The 24,605-nt window shown below is 43.2% G+C and overlaps 1 protein-coding gene across 21 annotated transcripts in view; it reads left to right on the top strand.

Annotated features, from left to right (window-relative positions):
- The window catches only part of Ccdc77 (coiled-coil domain containing 77), a 40,048-nt gene that overhangs the window by 7,657 nt on the left and 7,786 nt on the right, over positions 1-24,605 (top strand). For 7 of the 21 annotated variants that reach the window (XR_001785160.2, XM_011241436.3, NM_026028.5 and 4 more), the window contains exons 2-8: positions 2,659-2,712; positions 6,269-6,506; positions 8,183-8,325; positions 14,644-14,740; positions 17,515-17,578; positions 18,553-18,644; positions 21,796-21,944. Coding sequence is in view for 19 of the 21 variants with exons in the window: in XM_011241436.3 (XP_011239738.1) it covers positions 2,675-2,712; positions 6,269-6,506; positions 8,183-8,325; positions 14,644-14,740; positions 17,515-17,578; positions 18,553-18,644; positions 21,796-21,944 (821 nt within the window). In the remaining 2 variants the exon portion in view is untranslated. Of the gene's footprint in view, positions 1-2,658; positions 2,713-4,991; positions 5,056-6,268; positions 6,507-8,182; positions 8,326-14,635; positions 14,741-17,514; positions 17,579-18,552; positions 18,645-21,795; positions 21,945-24,605 lie in introns of those variants that run through there. The other 14 variants (XM_006506495.2, XM_006506494.4, XM_011241433.3 and 11 more) reach the window with 10 other exon arrangements.

The raw sequence follows: 24,605 nt of genomic DNA, 5'->3' as shown, positions 1-24,605 counted from the left end.
TGATTCGGGAATCTTACTCTGCAGCCCACGTGGGCTTGCAGTTCACTATATGTACCAGACTGGTCTCAAACTCTTGGCATTATACTCTTGTCTCGGTCTTCTGAGTGTTGGGAGTACAAGTACACAATCAGTTTATGGTTTTTCTGTTGTTTATTTGAGACAAGACCTTGCTCTGTTCCGGGCTTGCCTGGAATTCAACTCTGTACCCTAGGCTGCCCTCAATGTTGGGTGATCTTCCCAGTGCTAGCTTTTAATGACAGATGCCACTACAATTGGCTTTCTAGATCGTCTTGAATGGAAAAACTCAAGAAAGAGATGGAAGAAATAGTATTTAAGATGAATTTTACATGCAGAATACACTTGATTAAGTGAATTTACTAGAGTTGTGGAAGGAGTTATAATTGAACTGCCAGGAAGCTCATGAGCAAAGGCATAGAACCAAGAACATTATGTGCCTCTGGCGTGGTGTATAAGCTTTTAATCCCAGTGCTCGGGAGCCAGAGGCAGGCAATCTCTGTAAGTTTTAGACCAGCCTGGTTTACATAGTTCCAAGCCAGCCGTAGTGAGATCCTGTCCAAAAAAACAAACAAAAAAAACATTTTATAAAAACAGGGTATATCTGGGGAAAGAGATAAAAATAAGTCAGGGAAGAGAGGTTAGGCTCTAAAATAGAAAGTTCTGAATTCTAGGCTTTATTTAATGTTCGTGTCTGTAAGTAGCCACTTGTCAGCTTGTGATTTTTTTGTTTTGTTTTGTTTGTTTGTTTGTTTTGTTTTTTTTGGAACAAGGTATCTATCACTATATAATGCTGGTTGTCCTGGAACTCAGGCTGGATATGAGAATCTAGAAAAGTATGGCCTAACCTTTCCCTTAAATCATTAGACAGGGGCTAGAGGGACGGTTCAAGTGTTTGAGAACACAGGCAGCTCTTCCAAGGGACCTGGGTTTGATTCCCAGCACCCACATGGCAGCTCACAGTAAACATGCATCTAGTGCACAGACACACATGCAGGGAAAACACCCATACACATAAAATAATCATATTTTTAAAATTATTAGAGCCAACAGTATAAAAATGGTATAAGAGGACTCAGCAGGTTGAGGTGACAACTTGAGGCTGACCCTCCTAGAGATACCAGGGAGTAGGGAGAGAAAGCTGACTCTTTAGATGTACATACATGCCCACATACACACACACACACACTCAAATACACACACACACTCTTAAAAAACCAAGATGATCTTTCCTCCTCAGTTACTTGTTGTCAGTTAAGATGGAAATTATAATCATACAGATTTTTTTTCTGCTGTTTTTTAATTTTTGTTTTGTTTTCCTGGTGCTAGAGGATTAGAACCCTGGGCCTCACATATCCTGGGTAATCTTTGTCAAAGATAAAAAGTAGAAAAAGCAAGTCAAACAAAGTACTTTTGGCTCTCTGTTCATTCTAAATTTGGCATGACAGTCTCCTTAATTTCCATGGACTATATTGCTTATTTTTAAAAGTTTTTTTAAATTTATTATTGTGTTTATGTGTGAGTATGTAGAGGTCGGAGGACAACTTTGTGGGGGTTTTGTTTGTTTGTTTTGTTTTGTTTTTTCGAGACAGGGTTTCTCTGTATAGCCCTGGCTGTCCTGGAACTCACTTTGTAGACCAGGCTGGCCTCAAACTCAGAAATCTGCCTGCCTCTGCCTCCCAAATTCTGGGATTAAAGGTGTGCGCCACCACGCCCGGCTAGGTTCCCCCACCCCAACCTCTTCCCCCCCCCCCCAACCCGGGATTGTACTCAGGTTGGCTAAGCTGTCTCTGCAGCCCCTGTTTGGCTGATTAGAATCTGGCTGGGTATAGTAATGTCAACCTAAGTGATGTGAGTTCAGGTGTAGGCAGGCTGAGACTGGCCGGTTCCAGGCAAGCCCAGACTACATAGCAAGATCCTGTAACAAACAGTTTGAGTGAGCTTGAGTGTACTAGGTGTGGTACTAGTACGTACCTCTATGCATGGTGCCTTGAAGTTGGAGGAAAGAAGATGGGAAGTTCAGTGCCAGTGTAGACTACGTCCTGTTAAGGTATGGGTGGGGGTATAGCGTAATTTTTTGCTCAGTATACACAAAACACTGAAGTTGATCCGAAGAACTACATATATTATGTATGGTGGCAAATGCATTCTGGAGTTGGAGGCAGAAGGATCACAGGTTCAGGTCATTCTTAGATACATAGGGTGTTTAAGGCCGTAAGTTACACGAAACCTTGTCAAAAACAAACGAACAAACAAACAGCTGGGATGTGGTGGTTCTGAGGCCAGCCTGGTTTACAGAGTGAGTTCCAGGACAGTCAAGGCTACATAGAGAAACCCAGTCTCAGAAAAACACAAAACCAAAAAAAACAAAAAAACAAAAAAAACATATTTAGGGCTATAGCTTAGTGGTAAATATTTGCTTCATATGCATAAAAATAAGATAAATTCCCCCCAATTGTTTTTTTTTTTTTTTCTGTACTACAAGTTGGATAAGCAGTTGTGAAAACACCCAGTGTTGGTCTGAATGCCACACTCTCCACAGAAGTCAAATATGGTAACAGAGGGAACTGTGCTCTATAGCCTATATTTACTGATCTCACCTCTTCCTGGCCCTCATTGTGATTTTGTGTATCTGACTGATAGGTGTGGAGAAGACAGCATGAACTTCACTCCGACACGGACACCCATCTGCAGAAAGTAAGATATTTGCTTACGTATGAGTTGTTAATTAATCAATACTTCTGTAGGTTTTATCCAGTCGGTATAGGAGATAAGGAAGGGGGCAGCATACTTTTCTAAATCTCAATTCTCTGCTTTTATTCAGAATCTAGTTTTTGTGAGAGTGGGGTAGGTGTGTGTTTTAGTTTTGTTTTTTTTAAGACATTTTCTCTGTGCAGCCCTGACAGTTCTGGAACTCACTCTATAGACCAGGATGGCCTCAAGAGATCCATCTACCTGCCTCTGCCCCCTGAGTGCTGGAATTAAAGGTTTTTGCCACCACCACCTGGCTCAGAATCTCGATCTTAAAACAGCTTCCCAATGGTGATGGCAAGCATCCTTAATCCCAGGAGGCAGAGGCAGGTGGATCTCTAAGTTTGAGGCCAGTCTGGTCAGCGTATTGAATTCTAGGACGGCAAGAGCTACATAGAGAGACTCTGTCTCAAACAAAACAAAACAAACAAACAAACATAACCTCTTTTTGGAACTACCAGAACTCTTTCAGTGTGAATGGAGGAGTCCCAGTGATGGTAGGTCTTGGGTCATAGGGAGTAACCAATATGTAGATAAGAGATGGATTTGCCACACAGCCTTCATCCCTCCCAGCCATAGCTCCCCTCTTGCAGAGTGTAAGAACTACTCTTTTGTTTGGTTGGTTGGTTGGTTTTGGTTTTTCGAGACAGGGTTTCTCTGTGTAGCCCTGGCTGTCCTGGAACTCACTCTGTAGACCAGGCTGGCCTTGAACTCAGAAATCCGCCTGCCTCTGCCTCCCGAGTGCTGGGATTAAAGGCACGTGCCACCATGCCCGGCTTACTCTTATTTTTTAATAACTTATTTATTTTGATGTTTTGCTTGCATGTATGTGTGTTTGAGAGTATTGGATCCTTTGAAACTGGAGTTATAGACACTTGTGAGCTGCCATGAAGTGATGAGAATAGAGAGCCCAGGTCCTCTGGAAGAGCAGCAGTGCTCCCAACCACCAAGACAGCTCTTGAGTTCAAGTTGCTCTCGTATTTGTTGGCCTCTTTTTCACTCTTTGAAGATAAGATCTTATTTCTGTCATGGGCTTTTGTGTCCGGTGCTAGGGATGTGCTGTGCTGGGGTGTTGGCCTTATGTGTGCCAAGCATGTGTTCTGCTCTCGAGCTGCAGGTCCAGTCCCTAAGAGCTGTCAGTAACTGAGGAAGTGTTAGGTTTCTGCTCTACTGATGCGCTACACTCCAGCTGGTAGCTTACTGCATGCACTTGGCTTACTTAGAGAGGGACATGTATATTATCCACATTCATTAGCTGTAACTGGCAATCTTGTGCAAAGTTTCTGCACTCTAATGTCTATTTTGCTATGGTATAATTTATTTATGTGCACAGATATTTTGCCTGCATATGTGTTTGTGCACCTTTCGCACAATTGATTGGATCCCCTGGAACTGGAATTACAGATGTTGGTTATGAAGTGCCATGTGGGTGCTGGGAATTAAACCTGGGTCCTCTGGAAGAACAGCCAGTGCTCTTAATTGCTGAGCCATTTCTCTAGCCCCATATATTGTAAAATCTAGAATGCCAAGATGGATTGGTTTTCATAGGAGGACTTCTGCACTGTTTCTTTTTGTAAAATTTTTTATTTGATTGGTTCTTTTTTAAGGGGGGTGGTACTTGGTGTTTCAGGCAGTCACATTAAAGCCAGGCAGTGGTGGCACACACCTTTAATCCTAGCACTTGGGAGGCAGGGGGGTTTCTGAGTTCAAGGCCAGCCTGGTCTACAGAGTGAGCTCCAGGACAGCCAGGGCTACACAGAGAAATCCTGTCTCGGAAAACCAAAAAGAAAAAAAAAAAAAAAAAAAAGGCAGTCACATTATATGATTATATGTAGCCCTGGCTTGCCTAGAACTTGCTAAACATAGACCAGGTTAGCCTTGAACTCAGATATACCTGCCTCTGCCTTTGAGATAAAGGTGTGCACTACCACCACAGCTCACTGTTGGTTTTCTAGCTCTTACTGTGTTAGCTTAAGTCTCTTGCTTATTATTTATTACTTTTTAATGATGTATTATTGGAGGACACTTGTATGCCAGAAGAAGGCATCAGATCCTACCATAGATGGTTGTGAGCCACCATGTGGTTGGTTGGAATTGAACTCAGGACCTCTGGAAGAGCAGAGGTCTTACCACTGAGCCATCTCTCCAGCCCCCAAGTCTCTTGACTATTAAGAACAAAGAAACTAAACATTTCCACTCATTCCTCTTTTTCTTTTGTGTTCTAGGTTGGCCTGGAACTCAGTGTAGCAAAGGGTGACCTTGGATTTCTTACTCTCCTTCACCTCCTGAGTACTGGGATAATTTTTTTTTTTTTTTTTTTTTTTTTTTTTTTGGTTTTTCGAGATAGGGTTTCTCTGTATAGCCCTGGCTGTCCTGGAACTCACTTTGTAGACCAGGCTGGCCTTGAACTCAGAAATCTGCCTGCCTCTGCCTCCCAAGTGCTGGAATTAAAGACATTTGCCACCACTGCCCGGCTCTGGATTTTTCTTTTCTTTTTTTTTTTTTAAAGATTTATTTATTTTTATTATATATAAGTACACTGTAGCTGTCTTCAGACACTCCAGAAGAGGGAGTCAGATCTCATTACGGGAGTCAGATCTCATTAAGGGTGGTTGTGAGCCACCATGTGGTTGCTGGGATTTGAACTTTGGACCTTTGGAAGAGCAGTCGGGTGCTCTTACCCACTGAGCTATCTCACCAGCCCTCTGGATTTTTCTTAACAATCCTAAATTCACTATCTGTCTCTGTCTACTGGTTGCGTGCTCTGCCTCTTGCCCTATGGTTGACTTTATTTAATCCTGTGTACAATATTGAAGCAAAAGGCTCTTGGATTAAAGGTATGATAAGGCTGAGCCATACCACAACTAAAAACAGGTTTTTCCAGTAAATAGCATAGTCTCAGGGTTCACAGTGTGATTAAAGATCCTGCAACAGTACTGTGTAGTATCCATATATATTGTTTTTAAATGTTATTTTTAACCTCTGGTGTTTACTTTAGATATGGTTTTGTCATTAATACTTAGAAAACAATTCATAAAAATTTTTACTAACTAGTTGGCTCAAACTTTCAATGCATATGAACTCTTTTTTGTTTTGTTTTGTTTTGTTTTTTGTTTTTCGAGACAGGGTTTCTCTGTATAGCCCTGGCTGTCCTGGAACTCACTTTGTAGACCAGGCTGGCCTCAAACTCAGAAATCCGTCTGCCTCTGCCTCCTGAGTGCTGGGATTAAAGGCGTGCGCCACCATGCCCGGCTGCATATGAACTCTTAACACCACTAGATGTGGTGACTGATGGCTGTGATCCCAGCATTTGGAAGATAGAGACAGGTCCATCTTTGTGAGTTCAAAGCCAACCTGGTCTATACATCCAGGTCTAGACCAGCCAGGGCTACATAGAAAGACTCTATATCAAAACAAAACACCCATAACACCCCTTTTATTCAAAAAGTTATGTTTTACAAGTGTTCAGAGGATTTAATATATGCTGTCTAATTTCACATAGAATATCGTTTGCCTCTAAACGTGGTGCTGGCTCTGGCTTTGGTGATACCAACAGGTGGAAGAAAATGGCAGACTCAATGGAGTCAACACCCCTGCCTTCAGTCGAGGATCGTCTGGCTGTCCTTTGCCCTTCTCAGGAGCTTCTGGAGTATTATCAGAAGAAGATGGCTAACTGTGAGTCAGAGAATGAAGATCTGCTGAAGAAGCTAGAGCTCTACAGAGAAGCTTGCGAAGAGCAGGTGAGAGAGAGAGAGAATTCCCATGGGTCCTGGTGCTCACTGCCCAGGCCTCAATGGATGCTGATGCTGAGCTCTCAGTCTAAGGAGAGACCCGTCTCAAACAAAAAGTTGGAGAAGCAATGGAGGAAGACACCCAGAATTAACTTCTGGGTCACACATGCACCTGTGGGCACGCACACACACAGAGAAAGAGAACAGGGGCGGCATGTGGCATTCTCGATGCTGATGCTGTTGACTGTGAAAGGAAACTTAAGGGTTTAGTCATTAATGTTCAGAATTACCAATCACACGAGTCCTGTAGCTTGTCTTTCCATTTGCCTTCCTTTCCTCCCTTCTTCCTTTCTTTTAGTGGTAGATAGCGAACCTAGTGTGAAGCCTGCTTACCTGATGCTCTATCGCTGAGCCACACCCCCATCTCATCCTTTTGCTTTTTAGCTCAAATGTGTGCACACCTAATACTGTCACTTGAATTCTCTGTTGGTGAAACTATCAGTTAGGTATGTTCCTACACGAGCCGGTAAAAGTATCATTTAGTCTCCTGTATTACTTGTCGTCTTGGAGGCTTACTGCTTCCTTCTGCTAACTTAGGCCAGGCCTGGAAGTGGCTAGCCTCTGTACAATCTAATCTAGGCCTAGAATGTTTCCAGCCTCTGAGACTTGCTGCTGAATAAGCTCACCTTTTCTAGTTCTTTCTGATCTCCAGTTGGCTGATTCAACTCAGCTGTTCTATCTGAAACTCCGCTCCAAGCTGACTGATTCAATCTGTCTTTTCTCTCTCTGCCTCTCCTTAATTGCTCTGCTTGACCTCAGACCAACTCTGGCACTCTGTTCTAATTTTCTAGCTCCTTCTCATTCTCTGGCTCATTCTGTCTTCATCTGTGTCTAGCTTGTTATCTCTGCAGCCTGTCTCTGTAAAATTCTCCAGTAAAACTGCTGCTTCCTCTCCTGTGCTTCACTGCTCCTTAAACGGCTTCCCTTCCCCCTTTCTCCTCATGAGATTTCAGCACATCCTGTTCTGTCACATATTTTTCTGATTCATCTCTGATCTGTTACTTTGTCTGCCATTCAATCAGATATCACTTTTCAAACACGGCTGCTGCTGCTTCTTCTTTCTTCTTCTTTCTTCTCCTTCTCCTCCTTCTCCTTCTTCATTATTATACGGCTGCTGCTGCTTCTTCTTTCTTCTTCTTTCTTCTTCTTTCTTCTTTCTTCTTCTTTCTTCTTCCTTCTTCTTCCTTCTTCTCCTTCTCCTCCTTCTTCTTCATTATTATACATAAATACACTGTAGCTGACTTCAGATGCACCAGAAGAGGGCGTCAGATTTCATTACAGGTGGTTGTGAGCCACCATGTGGTTGCTGGGATTTGAACTCAGGACTTTTGGAAGAGCAGTCAGTGCTCTTACCTGCTGAGTCATCTTGCCAGCCCCCTGGCTGCTTCCTTCTACAAACTAACTTTACCTTCACTTTTTGGGAATAAAAGTGTGTGCTAAGGGCTGACCCACACCACAACTAGGAACAGTTTTGTTTTTATTTTTGTTTTTGTTATCAGTAACACAATCTTGGGATTCACAGCATGATCAAATATTCTTCAACATGAACTGACTCCTCCATATCCACTAAGAGGTTTCCTTTGAGACCTAATATGTTTTCAACTACTCTTTTTTTTTTTTCCCAGCATAAACTTGAGTGGAACTTGCAGCAGAGGGAGGAAGAGATTGCAGAATTGCAGAAAGCTCTGAGTGATATGCAGGTCTGCCTCTTCCAGGAAAGGGAACATGTTTTACGACTCTACTCAGAAAATGACCGACTAAGAATCAGGTACTGGCTCAGTGGTTAAGAGTGAGTACTGCAAGGGTCCGGTTCCCAGCACCCATGTTGCGCAGCTCATACCCTCCTTCAACTCCAGCTCCAGGGAATCCAGTGTCATGTTCTAGCTTCTGAGGACAATGTAAATATGCACACAGAGTCACACATGTATACAAGAATTATAAAAATATTAAAAGAAAAGAGGCAGGTACTGAACAAACAGGAAATGTTAGAATGAAAACTTTTTCTTTTCTTTTTCTTTTTAATTTATTTATATGAGTTCACTGTAACTGCCTTCAGACACACCAGAAGAGGGCATCAGATCTTATTACAGATGTTTGTGAGCCACCATGTGGTTGCTAGGAATTGAACTCAGGACCTCTAGAAGAGCAGTCAGTGTTCTTACCACCGAGCCATCTCTCCGGCCCAGTATGAAAACTCTTGAGTCACACTTAAATGATGAAATATAACTACAGTTATTGTCTTAGTCAGGGTTTCTATTCCTGCACAAACATCATGACCAAGAAGCAAGTTGGGGAGGAAAGGGTTTATTTGGCTTACACTTCCATGCTGCTGTTCATCACCAAAGAAGTCAGGACTGGAACTCAAGCAGGTCAAGAAGCAGGAGCTGATGCAGAGGCCATGGAGGGATGTTTTTTATTGGCTTGCTTCCCCTGGCTTGCTCAGCCTGCTCTCTTATAGAACCCAAGACTACCAGCCTAGAGATGGCACCACCCACAAGGGGCCTTTCCCCCTTGATCACTAATTGAGAAAATGCCTTACAGTTGGATCTCATGGAGGCATTTCCTCAACTGAAGCTCCTTTCTCTGTGATAACTCCAGCTGTGTCAAGTTGACCCAAAACTAGCCAATACAGTCATTCTCTTTGGTTGTGTCCTCAGGAAACAAACTTGGATAGAGATTACCTGTAAGACAGTTGCTAGGGAGGTTCTCACTAAAAAACATCTCTGAGCAGATGTTTTTGGCAGATATTACCGCGGAGAATGTTAGAACTATGGTAGAATGGTTAAAGGCCAGCCCCATACCAAGCTGTAGGATTAGAGTGGTCATTCCTTTTTGTGTTTTGTTTGGTTTTTTTGCTTTTTGTCTTTTTTCAAAACAAGGTTTCACTATGTAGTCTTGGCTATCCTGGAAGTAGCTCTGTAGACCAGGATGGCCTTGAACTCATAGAGATCTGCCTGCCTCTGCCTCTGCTTCTGCCTCTGCTTCTGTGGTGCTGGGGTTAAAGGTGTGTCACCTCCACTCAGTTTAGGGTGGTCTTTTACAGGCAAAGGATTCTGACTTTTGTGTCTTGATATTGAACAATTGTTGGGTGTAGTTTGTTCTCCTGAAGAAGTCATAAACTTGGAGTTTTTTCAAAACCCTTATTTTCTTTGTCAGTGTGTGTGTGTGTGTGTGTGTGTGTGACGTCTGTGGGGGTGCACACTTGCAGCAGCAGCATGTGGAGGTCAGAGGACAGCTGTGCACTTGGTTTTCTCCCTCCTGACACCTCACCAGCTCCCAGTAGTTCTTGATGAAGGGATTGGCTAGTGGGAGAGAAGGTCATGAACAGATGGATATTTGGGCGAAATGTACTTTTGGAGCCGAGAGACACCTCACTATTTTAGCCTTTTTGTTTGTTTTCTTTGGTGGTTGTTGTGTGTTTTGTTTTAATATTTGGAATTGAGCCTGGGGCCTCGTGCACACTAGACAAGTTCTCTACTAAGGAGCTATATCCATAGATCATTTTTTAAAATTTTGGGCCAATGCCTCACCAAGTTGTATAGAATATCTTTGAACTCTGTATAGCCCAGACTTGCACCTTGGAAGCCTCCTGCCTCATCCTTCAGAGTTTATAGGCTTACCTCCATCAGCCTAGCCCATCTGAACTATTTCTAAGTGCTTGGTAGAAGTAAATACATTCACATTGTGGTACAACCTCTGCAACGTTTTCCTATCCCCACACTGAAATGCTGACCATTAAACAGTACCTTCTGTGTTCCCTCTCAGGTCTTGGCTTGTTTGTGTTTGTATTATTTTTGTTGTTGTTGTTTGTGACAGTGTTTCTCTGTGTCCTGTGTCCTATGCCCTGTTTTCTGGAACTCACTCTGTAGACTCAGTCTGTCGTGGAACTCAAAGATCCACCTATCTCTGCCTCTGAGGAGCTGGGATTAAAACCATGCCCCACAACATGGCTTAAGCACCTTTTCCACTATTTTTTACCCGTTTATATGATGTTGCAAATGTAAATTCAAGTTCTTTGCTATTTTTTTTCTTTTGGTGTAGTTTTGTTCATTTTGTTTGCTTACTGAAGCAAGATCTTGTTCTATGACCCAGGCTAACCTGGAGCTCACTGTGTGGTTTAGGCTATCCTCTACCTTGTACTCCTTGTGCCTCAGCCTTCTGAATGCTAGGATTACAGTCGTGAGCCACCATGCCTGGCCCTTCTGTTGGTTTAGTTTTGTTTTTTGTTTTTTTATTTTTAATTTTATTATTATTTTTTATTTATTTATTTATTTATTTATTTAATATATGTGAGTACACTGTCACTCTCTTCAGACATACCAGAAGAAGGCATCAAATCCCATTACAGATGGTTGTGAGCTTCCATGTGGTTGCTGGGAATTGAACTCAGAACCTCTGGGAGCACTGTCAATGCTCTTAACCTCTGAGCCATCTCTCCAGACCCTTGTTTTATTTTTGATGCTTTTAAATGTTTCCTTATTGCCGCTTCAGTGGCCATGTGCACAAACATACATCCCAGCATGCAGGAAGCAGATGCAGGAGGACTCTTCCCCCTTCAATCACGTGCCTGTGACTGTCCTGCCAGCCTTTGTCTCCCAGTCACTAGGACTAAATATATGCTCCACTGTGTTCAGCACACACATGCATGTATGAGTCTGCATGTCAGTGGCTGACATCAGGTGTCCTCCATCATATTTAAAGCTATATATTTATTTTAAAACCAAAATAAATTAATTAATTAAAAAAATGGTGGCACACACCTTTAATTCCAACTCTTGGAAGGTAGTTCAAGACCAGCCTGGACTACAAAGTGAGTTCTAAGACATCTAGGGCCACACATAGAAACCATGTCTCAGAACAAAACAAAACAGAAAAAGAATCACACCCAGCACAATACTAATTTTATGTGAATGAATGTTTTGCCTGATTGTCTCCATGTACAGATATGCACGTGCGAGTGTGTGCGGGGACACACATACACACACACACACACACACACACACACAGCAGAAGTCAGAAGAGGGCATTGGATCCCCTGGGTCTAGAGTCACAGGTGGTTGTGAGCTGCTGAATGGGTGCAAAGAGTCAAACCTGGGGTGAATGCAGAAACAGTGCTCGTAACCACGGAGCCCTTTCTCCAGCCTCCTCTTGCTTTTGAGGCAGGGTTTCTCACTGAGCCTGAAGCACCCGAGTTCTGCTAAACAAGCTATCCAGTGTCCTTCCGTTGCTACCTCCTCAGCACAGCCGAAGTCACCTTTTCTTATCCCACTGAGGCATTTTCTGGCTGGTTTTTGTTTTGTTTTGTTTGTTTGTTTGCTTGCTTGCTTGCAGGGTTTAGCCAAGGCTGCTCTACAATTCTTCATCTTCTTTTCTCAGTTACCCAGTGCTGGGATCACAAGTGTGCCATTATGTCTGGTTGTCTTGTGCCTTGGAGAGAATGTGCTAGCATGCCCTAAAATATTTCCTGTGTTCTGTCCATGTGAAACAATCGAGTATATCGTGGATAGCAAATTTACTATCTGCTCAAAAGTTAAAGAATTGCCACCAACGCCGGGCGTGGTGGCGCACACCTTTAATCCCAGCACTCGGGAGGCAGAGGCAGGCGGATTTCTGAGTTTGAGGCCAGCCTGGTCTACAAAGTTCCAGGATAGCCAGGGCTATACAGAGAAACCCTGTCTCGAAAAACAAAACAAAACAAAACAAAACAGAATTGCCACCACCTAGGGAAGGACTTTTGAAGCTTGCTCATGTCTACTCATGTGCACATGAACTGCTTTCTTCTTTGGGGGGATGGAAACTAAGGCATTTGCCTCATTAGTCCATGTACCTGAGACCCAGTTAATCTGCTCTAGCAAAGACTCATCTGGCATTGAAGCCTTCTTTGGACTTGTCCAGAATCCACTTGCTTTTGTTTAGGTCAGAGTAATGAATGAAAGAAAGAATTGGTGTGCACTTCCTCCAGGATCTTTTATCCTTTGTCTGTCTTGACCAAGTAGGGAAAGCTAGTTTGAGACGTTTCCCATTGGCTTGCCTCCAAAGAAAAACAAAACAAAACAAAACCAACCAACCAAAAACCCCAATTTCCTAATTTGGAAGTTGTGCCAATTACCAAGTGTGTACCTCCTAATTAGACATTGGAAACTGGGGAAATGAGTCTGAAAATCTAGTAGACTCACTGTGAATTAGATCTGGGCCAAAATTTGATTACTAGGATGGTCCCCATACACCTGGTGCCATGATGTTGCTTCAGGTTACTAGGTAACAGCATCTCCTGAGGCCCTGTACCCTGCAGGCCTTGAAATACTTGTGGAAAAACAGGGTCTTGTCCTGGGAGATAAGGCTCTTCTTCAGATTATCGCCTGGAAAATTAGAAAGAGGGTATAGTTTGTTTTGTTTGTTTGTTTGTTTTATGTAGGCCTGACTGGCCTAAAACTTCCAATGTAGATCAGGCTTCCAACTCAAAGAGAGAAATCTGCCTCCCAAGGACTGGGATTAAAAGCATGAACTACCATGCCCAGTGTGATTTTTTTTTTTTTTTAATTTTAATCTTGCTTATTACTGTGGTGTGCATGTGTGTATGCGTGTGTATGAGAGAGAGTAAGAGAACATGCAAGCAGGGACATTTGTGCCATGGTGTATTATGAAGTCAGAAGACAACTTTTAGGAATCAATTTTTTTCTTCTACCATGGGTTTCTGGGAATGAACTGGTCCCAAGTTTGTTCAGTGTACACATTAATTCACTGAGTCCTCTTGCTGGCACAGACTGTGGGGTCGTCTTTACAGTTTTTGTTTGTTTGTTTTAGAGGAGAGTGGCCACCTCTTTTCCTTTTTGATTATTGTAATTGTTTAACCAAAGACCCGTTAATTCCTCCCCTGTCCTGCTCTTAGGAACAGGATGCTCTGTAAATCATCTGTCCTTAGCTCTGAGAAATCCCTGTTGAGCTTGCTTCCTTGGATTGTTCCTGACATTAGCTGTGTTAGGTTGGGTGCCTTGGGAAACAAACTGCACTATGGGATTTTCTTCCAGGATGTTTGCTGGGAAAAGTCTGCCTCTGAGGAAACAAGGGGAGTCTGGCTGGGCAGATGGAGAACCTTGACTGTAATTTGGTTATAGCAGGTCCCAGTCAATACCATGGGGGCCCTGACACTGAGCCATCTGCACTGAGGCAAAGAGAATGGATGTTTATTCCCCATCCCAGCCTCACTGAGAGGGCACTGCAGGCAGGCTGTCCCTGAGGATGGGAGGCATAAGCAGGAAAGCAAGTGTCCTTTCTCTTGAGCAGTTCTGAAGGGAGAGTGGAGTGTGAGCCACGAGGAAGACCAACTACTGTAATCTCCTAGAAACAGCTAAGAAATTATTCCCTGGCCCCTTCTTTGAATTCCTGAATTGAAATACTTAATCTTCTAATAGCTAGAGCTGAGGTATAGATCTCTTAAATTTTTAACTTGTGGGTATAGTCATTTTTAAAACACCAGAAGCTGGGGATACAGCTCAGTTGTAGAATGTCTGCATCGAGTGCACAGAGCTCTTGGTTTGTCCTTAGCACTTCATAAACTGGGTGTGGTGGCATAGGCAGGGTCAAGGATCGGGGTTATCCTTGGCTCTACAACATGCTCAAGTGTGACCTGGGGTATGTGAGGCTGTCTCAAGAAAATATAAAATCAAGAAATCTTGAATCCTATTCTGTTGTTTTTGTTTTTGTTTTGTTTTAGAGTACTATGTAGTCCTGACTAGTTTAGAACTCACTGTGTAAACCGGGCGTGGTGGCACACGCCTTTAATCCCAGCACTTTGGAGGCAGAGGCAGGCGGATTTCTGAGTTCAAGGCCAGCCTGGTCTACAAAGTGAGTTCCAGGACATCCAAGGCTACACAGAGAAAACCCTGTCTCGAGAAAAAAAAAAAAAAGAACTCACTGTGTAGACTAGGCTGGCATTGAACTCCCAGAGATCTTACTGCCTCTGCCTCCTTTGTGCTGACACTAAAGGTGTGCTCTACCACAGCTGGCCAGAAGGGAAATATTTTAAATAGAAACGGTTACTTACGTGGGGGTATATAATGGTTTTTTTTTTTTATGAGAATTGCAGAGAACTGGAAGACAAGAAAAAGATTCAGAATCTGTTAGCTCTGGTGGGCCCAGATGCTGGTGAAGTGACCTATTTTCATAAGGAGCCTCCCCACAGAGTAAGTAATTTCTGCTATGGCATATATGATGACACAGGTGACGGCCCATAATCAGGACATCTCGACTTGAGCCAGCCAGCATCTAGTGAAGGTTTAAACCTCTTCTCTGCAAAAACCTTTTGAAGATTATTTTTTCAATATTAAGAAACTGACAAGGGGGCTGGAGAGATGGCTCAGCAGGTAAGAGCACTGACTGTTCTTCCAGTGGTCCTGAGTTCAAATCCCAACAACCATCCGTAATGAGATCTGACACCCTCTTCTGGTGCGTCTGAAGACAGCTACAGTGTACTCATATATAATAATAAATCTTTTTTTAAAAACTGACAAAGAACTAGAGAAATGGCTTAGCAGTTAACGCATACTGATTCTAAGCACCCACATGGCAGCTCACAACCGTCTGTAACTCCAGTTCCAGGGAAGCAGATACACTCTTCGACATGTACACAGGTGAAACACCTACACATAAAAATTTTTTAAATCTCTGAATGCTCTCTCAAGGTATAACACATTTTCAGTGTGAAGAAAGTCTTCAATAGTTAGTCCTGCGTGTCATTTGCAGGGGAGGGGGCTGCCCCGTTACTGGGAGGCAGACCTTAATTTTAAATTAGGCTTTTATGTGTAGTTCTTTGTGAACGCTACTAAGCTTAGTACATTTTCTTCTTTAAACATGATTTTTTGCTATTGAAAATAATGGATTGTAAAGATTATTAGAAGTAAATTTAAAGTGTCATAATTCTGAAATCTCAGACTCTCTATAGATACAGATTAGTCCCTAACTCTTGAGAGTAACTTGCTGGGAGTTTGAAGACACTGAGAAAAGTGTTGATTTGTTTTCATCGTATGTTTTAATTCCAAATTATACCACTGTTGGTGAGTAAGGGTACTTTGGGTTTTTTGATAAGGAAGAAAAGAAACCTAAAGCCTAGCGTTCGGCCATAGCTCACCGGCAGAGTTCCTGCTAAGCCAGCGTGAGGTTCTTGTTTGTCCCCAGCACTAGGCCAGAGAGAACAGAGAGCAAACTCATGCTTGGACAGGCAGATGTCTCTGCTGAGATTAGAGAAGAAAGCAAAGCTAGTCTTTGTGAAGGTGACATTTCAATACTTAATTTCTTTTCAAATCTTTTTATACTTATTACAAATTAATAGTGGTCTTTATCAAAAACACACAGATAGTGAGACACACTTTAATCCCAGCACTTGGGTGGTGGATACAGGAGTATCAGGAGTTCATGGCTAGCCTGCATTATACGAGATCTGGTCTCAACCAAAACAACAACAACAAAACTCCACATAGAAGTCCATTCTTTTTAAAGATTTACTTATTTATAATGTGTAAGTAATGTGTAGCTGGTGTTGTTGTTGTTGTTGTTTTGCTTTTCAGACACAGCAGAAGAGGGCATCGGATCCCATTACAGATGGTTGTGAGCCACCATGTGGTTGCTGGGAATTGAACTCAGGACCTCTGAAAGAGCAGTCAGTGCTCTTAACCAATGAGCCGTCTCTTCAGCCCCTATATTCCAATTTTAAAAAATAATTTGTGTTTATTTTATGTGCATTGGTGTTTACCTGCATGTATTTCTGCATGAGAGTGTCAGATCTTGGCGTTATCGACAGTTTTGAGCTGCCATGTGGGTGCTGGGAATTGAACCCAGGGCCTCTGGAAGAGCAATCAATGCTTTTAACCACTGGGGCATCTCTTCAACCCCCTATTTCTATTTCTTTTTCTTTTTTTTAATTTTAGTTTAGTTTTGTGGCTCTAGTTTTTGAGACAGTCTCACTGTGTAACCCTGGCTGTCCTGGAACTCTCTTTATAGACGGGGCTGGCCTCAGACTCACAGACATCCACCTGCCTCAGCCTCCTAAGTACTGGGATTAAAGATGTGGGCCATGGGGCTCAGTGGTTAAAAGTACTTACTCTTGAAGAGGACCTAGGTTAAGTTTCCAGCACCCACATGCTGGCTCACAGCCATCTGAAACTCTAATTCCAAAAGATCTGAGGACACCAGCCATGAACATGGTACACATAATGTATGAAGGCAAATCACAGATAAAATAAAGATGTGGGTCAAATTTTTACTTTGTGTGTTAAAACAAACAAACAAACAAACAAACACAACTACACACACACACACACACACACACACACACATACACAAACCCCAAGGTCTAAATATGTAATTAGACCCAGCAAATCTGCCCAGCAGGTAACCCAGTTTGGCCTCGCACTTGTCATCTGAGGGACATACCACCTTGCTTGGCTGCTTCTCACTCTTGTAAAGTATTTCTCTGTAGCATGATCAGATATTCCTAATTTGCATATTTTAACTATTTTCTTAATGTCCTTGTCAAAGAACACCTTACTTTTGTGAGGAGGGGCTGCATTTTGAGACAAGAACTCCCTTTGTACCCTTGACTGGCCTAGAAGTTGTTATATAGACCAGGCTGGCCTCAAATTCATAGAGATTTGCCTGTGTCTGACTCCCATATGCAGGGATTAGAAGTATACACCACCACAGCCTGCTCAAAGAGCATGTTTTAAAATATATTTTGTTAAGTCGTGATGTGAAGTTACTGATCATTAATTAGTTTGTATTTAACATTGGATTTTAGCAAAAAAAAAAAAAAGGTTACTTTGCCCATGTAAGAGTTTCCGTGATTGTCTATCAGTTTTGACCTATTTAACTTATAAACGTTAGATTTGTAAAGTTAAGGCTAAAGGCTAAAAGCTGCATCCTCACACATACGGAGCCCACTTCTATTCCTCTTGTTCTTTAGGTCAGCATTCTCCAGAAGACTCTGCAGGCTGCAGTCGCATGTGAGCCTTCTGCTTCCAAAGCAGGTAGCCACCGTACTAGAAGTTCTCTCTGATGTGGACTTGAAAATCCCACTGCAGGCAATTAGAAAAAATGTCCCTACTAGACAGACAGAGTGGCTGGCATTTGTAACAATGTCTCTGGCAGTCTACCACCATACACTTAGACAACTATGAAAGGAGTGAACTATTGTTTAATGCAAGGGGTTTTGTTGTTTTGTGTGTGTGTGTGTGTGTTCATATGGAAGCATGTGTGTATGGGTGTGCATTTGTGTCAGTGCCAGAGGTCTATGTTTCACCTTGTTGAGACAGAGACATTGTGTTAGTGACAGGGTAACTGGTAGATAGCCATCACCTTTTATAAGCACTGTGTAGCCTTGTCTACTTTTAGTTATTTTCATATATTCAATTGTTGTCGGCCATAGTTATGCTACTGTGCTAGAAACCATCAGACATTATTCCAGCTAGTTAGCTACACCCCTGTACCATCACCCATCCTCCCCACTGCTCCTCTCCATGCCCTTCCCAGGCTCTAGCTGCACCATCACCCATCCTCCCCACTGCTCCTCCTCCATGCCCTGCCCAGGCTCTAGCTGCACCCCTGCACCATCACCCATCCTCCCCACTGCTCCTCCTCCATGCCCTGCCCAGGCTCTAGCAAACTCATTCATTTTTTGTTGCTTGTTACTCTTCCTTTTGAAAATCGTGTAGCATGTCAAAACCAAAGTGTTTAAATTTGAGTTTTTAACTGAGGAAACATTCACAACTGCAGAGGAATGTTCTGCCAAAAGATGGATGTGATTACCCAGATGAAATGCCGCAGAATTACCATAAAGTCTTCTGTCTGGGAATCGAGCACCGTAGGTCTCTAGTGTGTTCTTTTCCTTCTCTTGCAGGTAAAGGAAACTAAACTCCTTCAGGGTCAGTGCTGGTGCTTGAGTAGCAGAAGTAGAAAGAAGAGCTGAGCAGAGTTTTTGATGAACTTTTGTTTTCTATTTTAGATCCTGGAGTAAGCAAAAGACAAGTAAGAATAAAGGACAAGGAGGGCATTTCTGAGCGCCACCAGAGGGACACAGAGATGCTGCTCCTGCAGGTGATACACTCGTCCTGAGGGACATAGAGACACTGCTCCTGCAGGTGACACACTCGTCCAGAGGGAAATAGAGACACTCACCCTGCAGATGGCACAATAACCTTGACAGACCATTTCGTTTCTCTCCACACAATGAGCCGTGTGTAATGTACCCTTGCTATTATATGAGAACTATCTCTTTGCACCTGGATTATATTCAGGCATCACTGGGGCCAAGAATATTGAGATTATTCTTAATATTTAAGCACTCTTTTTGTCTAGCAAAGTTAGAAATATATTTTGTTGTTTTTGTTTTGAGTTTTGCTTTGTTTTGTTTTGAGACAATGTCTCTCTACACAGCCCTGGCTGGTTAACCTGGATCTCATTGTGTAGACCAGGCTAGCCTCCAACTCTGAGATCCACCTGCCTCTGGGATTGAAGGCATGTGCCACCACACCTGGTTTAGAAGTAGTTTTAATACAGATTAAATATGAGCACTAATGTAGGAGAGAAAGTCCTACATAGTGGCACACTTAGGAACCTGTGGCAGGAAAATATACATTTGAGATCTGCTGGGCTCTATGTAGGGAACAGTAGATCAAGTATGGCTACCTAGCAAAATGCTTCTTCTATATATCTTCTCCCCTCTAAGAGATATGAGATGGAAGTGAGGGTTCTGCTGTTATGTGGTACGTGAAGAGAAAGACTCCCGAGATGCCTGACTAAGTCATGTGGAAGCTTTATTCACTGCTTCCAGTTTGTTAGAGTTTTTTTGTTTGTTTGTTTTTGTTTTTCGAGACAGGGTTTCTCTGTATAGCCCTGGCTGTCCTGGAACTCACTCTGTAGACCAGGCTGGCCTCGAACTCAGAAATCCTCCTGCCTCTGCCTCCCAAGTGCTGGGATTAAAGGCATGCGCCACCACGCCCGGCTTTGTTAGAGTTTTTAAAGGCATCTGTGCATGCATACAGAAAGGCAGTGTGGAAATGAAGGCCTTGTTCACAGAAGCAGAAAGAGCAATTAAGTGGTCAGGAAGTCCCCATAGCCATTAGGTCACAGACTCAGTGTATAGAGCTTATGCCTGGTCTAGAGACAGTTTACTAGGAATTTATGGTGAATTTATGGTTATCTGAGTGAGCAGAGACCAGTGTTTCCAAGATGGATTTATCACTTAAAGTATTCTTAGGAATATCTTCACAATACTGTATAACTATAGTTCAGTAGTCCATTAATTACACTGCCACAGGCAGCCTATGGCTGTACAAATCTGGAACTATACAGGGAATGAAATTTGTTTAGTGCAGGGTTTTGTTGTTGTTACTGTGTGTGTGTGTGTGTGTGTGTGTGTGTGTGTGTGTGTGCGTGCGTGTGTGTGCGCGCGTGCGTGCGTGATGGACTGTATGGTATGTTGTATATGGTTGTATAGTTGGAAGGAGGCAAGGGGAAAACAGTACTGCAAGCCTTGAGTTTCTCAGAGAGAATAAATACCCTCTTGCACTTACACTTTAAAATCATTATTTTCTTTCTTTCTCTTTTAGAGATTTATTTTATATATATACACTGTAGCTGTACAGATAGTTGTGAGCCATCATGTGGTTGCTGGGAGTTGAACTCTGGACCTCTGCTTGCTTGACCCTGCTCGCTCCAGTCCCTAAAATCAGTATTTTCTATTTGAACATTCTAGAGTGCTTCTGGCATCCTTTTTAGATCATATGCTAAGTTCTATCTAACAAAACCATTCCAAAGTAAGAATTCCCATTTGTTTGTCTTTTGTTTTGCAACAAGGTCTCATCACGTAGCCCTGGCTGGTCAGGTACCAGGCTGCTCTGAAGCTTATAGAGATCCTCCTGCTTCTGCCTCCCGAGCACTGAGGCCACCGTGCCTGGCTAGGGTTTACTTTGTGATCGGCCTGAGGAGACTATAGAGAGAGTAGCACAAGGACATTTGACATCAGCACTGGGGTTATGTTCATTTATTTAGTGCATGTGTTCTAAAATCTAGGAAAATAATAAACCATTATCTTACTACTAGGTCATGTATGTCATTAGGAAATTTCCAATCCCTACTCGGGGGAGCAATCCATTGACTTAAAATTATTTCTGCCTTTGGCCAATTCTCAAACGTCAAAAAAGCCAGACCCCAAGAAGGAAATTACATCACACACATTTTGTCACTGTGTGTTCGTGTAACTAGGGCATCTTGTCTTGTCTTATTTTGAGACAGGGCTTCTCTGTGTGGCCCTGGGTGTCCTGGAACTCACTCTATAGACCAGGCTGACCTCAAACTCACAGAGATCCACCTGCCTCTGCCTCCCAAGTGCTGGATTAGAAGCATGGGCCACCACTGCCCAGCTAACTAGGGCATCTTAAAAGGAAGACAGTCCTCTAAGTTCAGAAGGAGACAATGAAGTAAGGGTAACGGGGTGGGAAGAAGTAGGCTACAGCTTTTACTGTGTGCAATGGAGATGAACGGCTGGGTGTGAACAAATAGTTGGTGCTTGTACAGCCCAGTACCATTTATAAGGCATTAGATAAAAAAGGCAACTGGGAGTTAGTGGGATGCCTGAGCTGCTGACGTGCGTGTCAGGAAGTGTGAGGGCCGGAGCCCACATCCCTAGCACCCACAGCAGAAAGCTGAGGTGGGGACTGGTGCGGTGGCTTAGCAGTTAGGAACACAGGTCCCAGGTTCGATTCCCAGCACCTACATGACAACTGACAACTTTCTGTAATTCTGATGTCCTCTTCTGACCTCCATGGCACACATAAAGCAAACCGTATGTGTAGGCAAAACATTCATTTATTTATATATTTTAAATAAAAAGAAAGAAAGAAAATCTGGGCTGCAGCACATGTCTTTGACCAGGGAGTTACCGGGGAGTGAAGAAAGGCAGGTCCTTAGCTCACTGGCCAGTCCGAGAGAAACCACGCTTTAAGAAATAAGGTGGAGGGCGATTGGAAGAGACACGTTCATTCTCATGTACACACACAGGTATGAACAGAACACAGGCATGTACAACATACGTACACAGTAGATCAGAACTGAGATTTGTCTTTTGGTGCCCCTTCCTCCTGTTGTTCTGCGCCTCCTCAGCCCCCTGGGTTTCCTTTGTGTCTAGGAAGGGCTCTCTGAAGTCCTAGAAGCAGGAATGGTAACTCAGTCCTCTCGGCCCATGTAGGTGGAAGCACTTCAGGCGCAGCTGGGAGAGCAGACAAAGCTTTCGAGAGAGCAAGTGGAGGGGCTCATGGAGGACAGACGGATCCGAGTCGAGGAGATCCAAGTTCAGCACCAGAGAAACCAAGAGAAAATCATGGAGCTAACCAAGAGGTGCGGACTCAAGAAATACCGTCCTAACGGGCGTCCTGTTTTTCTGAATGGCTTAAGAGATGGCTCAGCTGTTGTGAGCACTGCTCTTACAGAGGACCCAGGTTCAGTTCCCAGCATGCACATCAGGTGGCTCACACCATCTGTAAGTCCAGTTCCTGGGGCATCTGCCACCTCTGACCTCCACAGATGAACTCACACAGGTACACATTAAAAAAAATCTAAGCCAGGTGATGGTAGCGCACACCTTTAATCCCAGCATTTGGGAGGCAGAGGCTGGTGGATCTCTGAGTTCAGTGCCAACCTGGTCTTCAGAGTGAGTTCAGTAGTAGTGGCCTAGCCTAGGGTGTATTGAGCCCTGAGTTCACCAGGAATAAAAAATAAAGATTAATGGTTATGGGGATAGAGAGATGGCTCAGTTGTTAAGCGCACTCCCTGCTTTTGTGCAAGAACCCAGTTCAAGTCTTGGCACCTGCAGCCCCCGCCTCTCCAGTGGTGCTTTAGTTTAGTTTGTGCTTCGGTGAGGTTAATAATTTAGGAACAGTTGTTTTTAGCAAGGGCATCACTAGGCACAGCAAGCCTTGAGCTGAAGACTTACTCAGACCAAATCCACATCTCCGTAATGGCTAGTGTGGCTTTATGATGGACCCCCCCTCCATACACACGCACACACTCATACACACACGCGTGTATGCACATGCACACACCATGTGGCGTTCTTACATCTTTGTTCCCTGGCTTCTTTCTGTTGACCTCAGTCCTACCCTGTGTGCAGAGTAGCCACAAGATATGGTTTGGGGTTTGTTTTTTTGTTTTTTTGAGATAGTTTCCCTCTGTAGCCTTGACTGTCCTGGAATTTGCTTTGTAGACCATGGTCTAGAACTCATTGACCCGCCTGCCTCTGCCTCCTGAGTGCTGGGATCAGAGACAGGCATTTGCCATCCCCTAGCTTGATGATTTTTGTTATGTTGTACCTAACCATCTCTTTTCTCCATTAAACATGCTTAATGCATTTTTATTTAATTTTAACTTTCCAGATAGGTTCTCACTATGTTTCTCTGCCTGGCCTAGAAAACTCTGTGTAGTGGAGGAGGTTGGCCTTGAAAACACAGGGGTCCCCCTGCTTCTGCATTCTCAAGTACTGGAAGTACGGGTGCCTGCCTGCCCATCACCACGCCGGTCTCCTGTTTAGCACGTGGCTGTGTGTTTAAGTGTGTAGGGATAGATGTGTGTGTTAGATGGAGGCCACAGGTCACCCTTGGGTGCTGTTTCTTGTTTTTTGACATGGAACACAGCCAGGCCTGGTGTTCATTGACATGGAAAACAGTGACTAAGCTCAGCTACGGTCAGGAAGGCCAGGGGTTTGCTCGTCTTCCTCCCCTGCGTTGAGGATTTTAGGTTTCTTACTTGGAGGAGAGTTGAGGTCTTCATGCTCACTCAGCAAAGGCTTCACCATCTGAGCGTTTTTTGTTTTTTTAATATTTATGATTTATTTTTTTGTGTATGCATGTTTTGGCTGCATGTTTGTCTGTACACCACTTTCCATGCCTGGTCTCTGAGGAAGCCAGAAGAGAATGTCGCATTCCATGGAACTGCGGTGCTGGGAATTGAAGCTGGGTCCTCTAGAAGAACAGCAAATGTTTTTAACCATTGAACTATCTCTCCAGCCCCAAATTTATTTATTTTTGAGACGGGGTCTCTAGGCAGGCTGGTCTCAGAATCCCCATGTAACCAAGGATTACCTTGAACAACTTAGAGTCCTGTCTCTACCTTCCAAGTGCCAGGTCTGCAGGAATATTCCTCTATAGCCCAGTTATGAAGTGCTGAGACTTGAACTCAGGACTTTGTACATGCTGGGCAAACACTTCACCAATTGAGTTAACATTCCCAGCCCTAAATTTATTCAATTTTGGTTTTGGGGTATTTTTGAGGCAGGGTCTCACTATTTAGATTTGGATGGCCTTGAACTCAGAGATCTGTCCTGCCTCCTAGATGCTGGGATTAAAGACACCACTGAGCCTGGCTGTTTATTTAGTTTTGGGAGCATATTGGGTATTAAATGGGGCTTCACACATGCAGAGCAAGCACTGTACCACAAAGCTATACTCTCAGCTCCTAATATGTGATTTAAAAATTAAAAAAAAATATTTTAGCTTTTAACTATATGTATATCTAGGAGTCTGTGTATTTATGAATGCAATTGCCCATAGACTCCACAAGAGGTCAGAGCAGTATGTACTGTCAGCCACTGATGAGCCATCTCTCGAGCCCAAACTTTTTATATTTTATATTAGTTTTCCAGTATGTAATAACCATCTTTTTAACCTGAATTCTCAAATGTACACTCAGGAACGTTTCTATAAAGACAAATCTAAGCCAAGGAGCATGATAGATGCAAGGCAGTTCCCCAAATCAAGCATGTAAAACTGTCAGTGATCAGACTGTGTGTGTTTTTAAAACTGCTAATATTTCAAAATTCATATTGTACAGTTTTGCCAGGTGGTGGAGGTACACACCTTTAATCCCAGCACTTGGGAGGTGGAGGCAAGCAGAGCTCTGAATTTGAGCTCAGCCTGGTCTACAGAGTGAGTTCCAGGACATCCAGGGCTACATAGAGAAACCCTGTCTCCAAAAAAAAAAAGTACAACTTTTAAAGACCTTGTC

The sequence above is a fragment of the Mus musculus genome, chromosome 6 (genome assembly GCF_000001635.26).
Source record: "Mus musculus strain C57BL/6J chromosome 6, GRCm38.p6 C57BL/6J".
Taxonomy (NCBI): domain Eukaryota; kingdom Metazoa; phylum Chordata; class Mammalia; order Rodentia; family Muridae; genus Mus; species Mus musculus.
The sequence above is the reverse complement of the archived record's forward strand: the minus strand, read 5'-3'. Positions and strand labels throughout refer to the sequence as shown.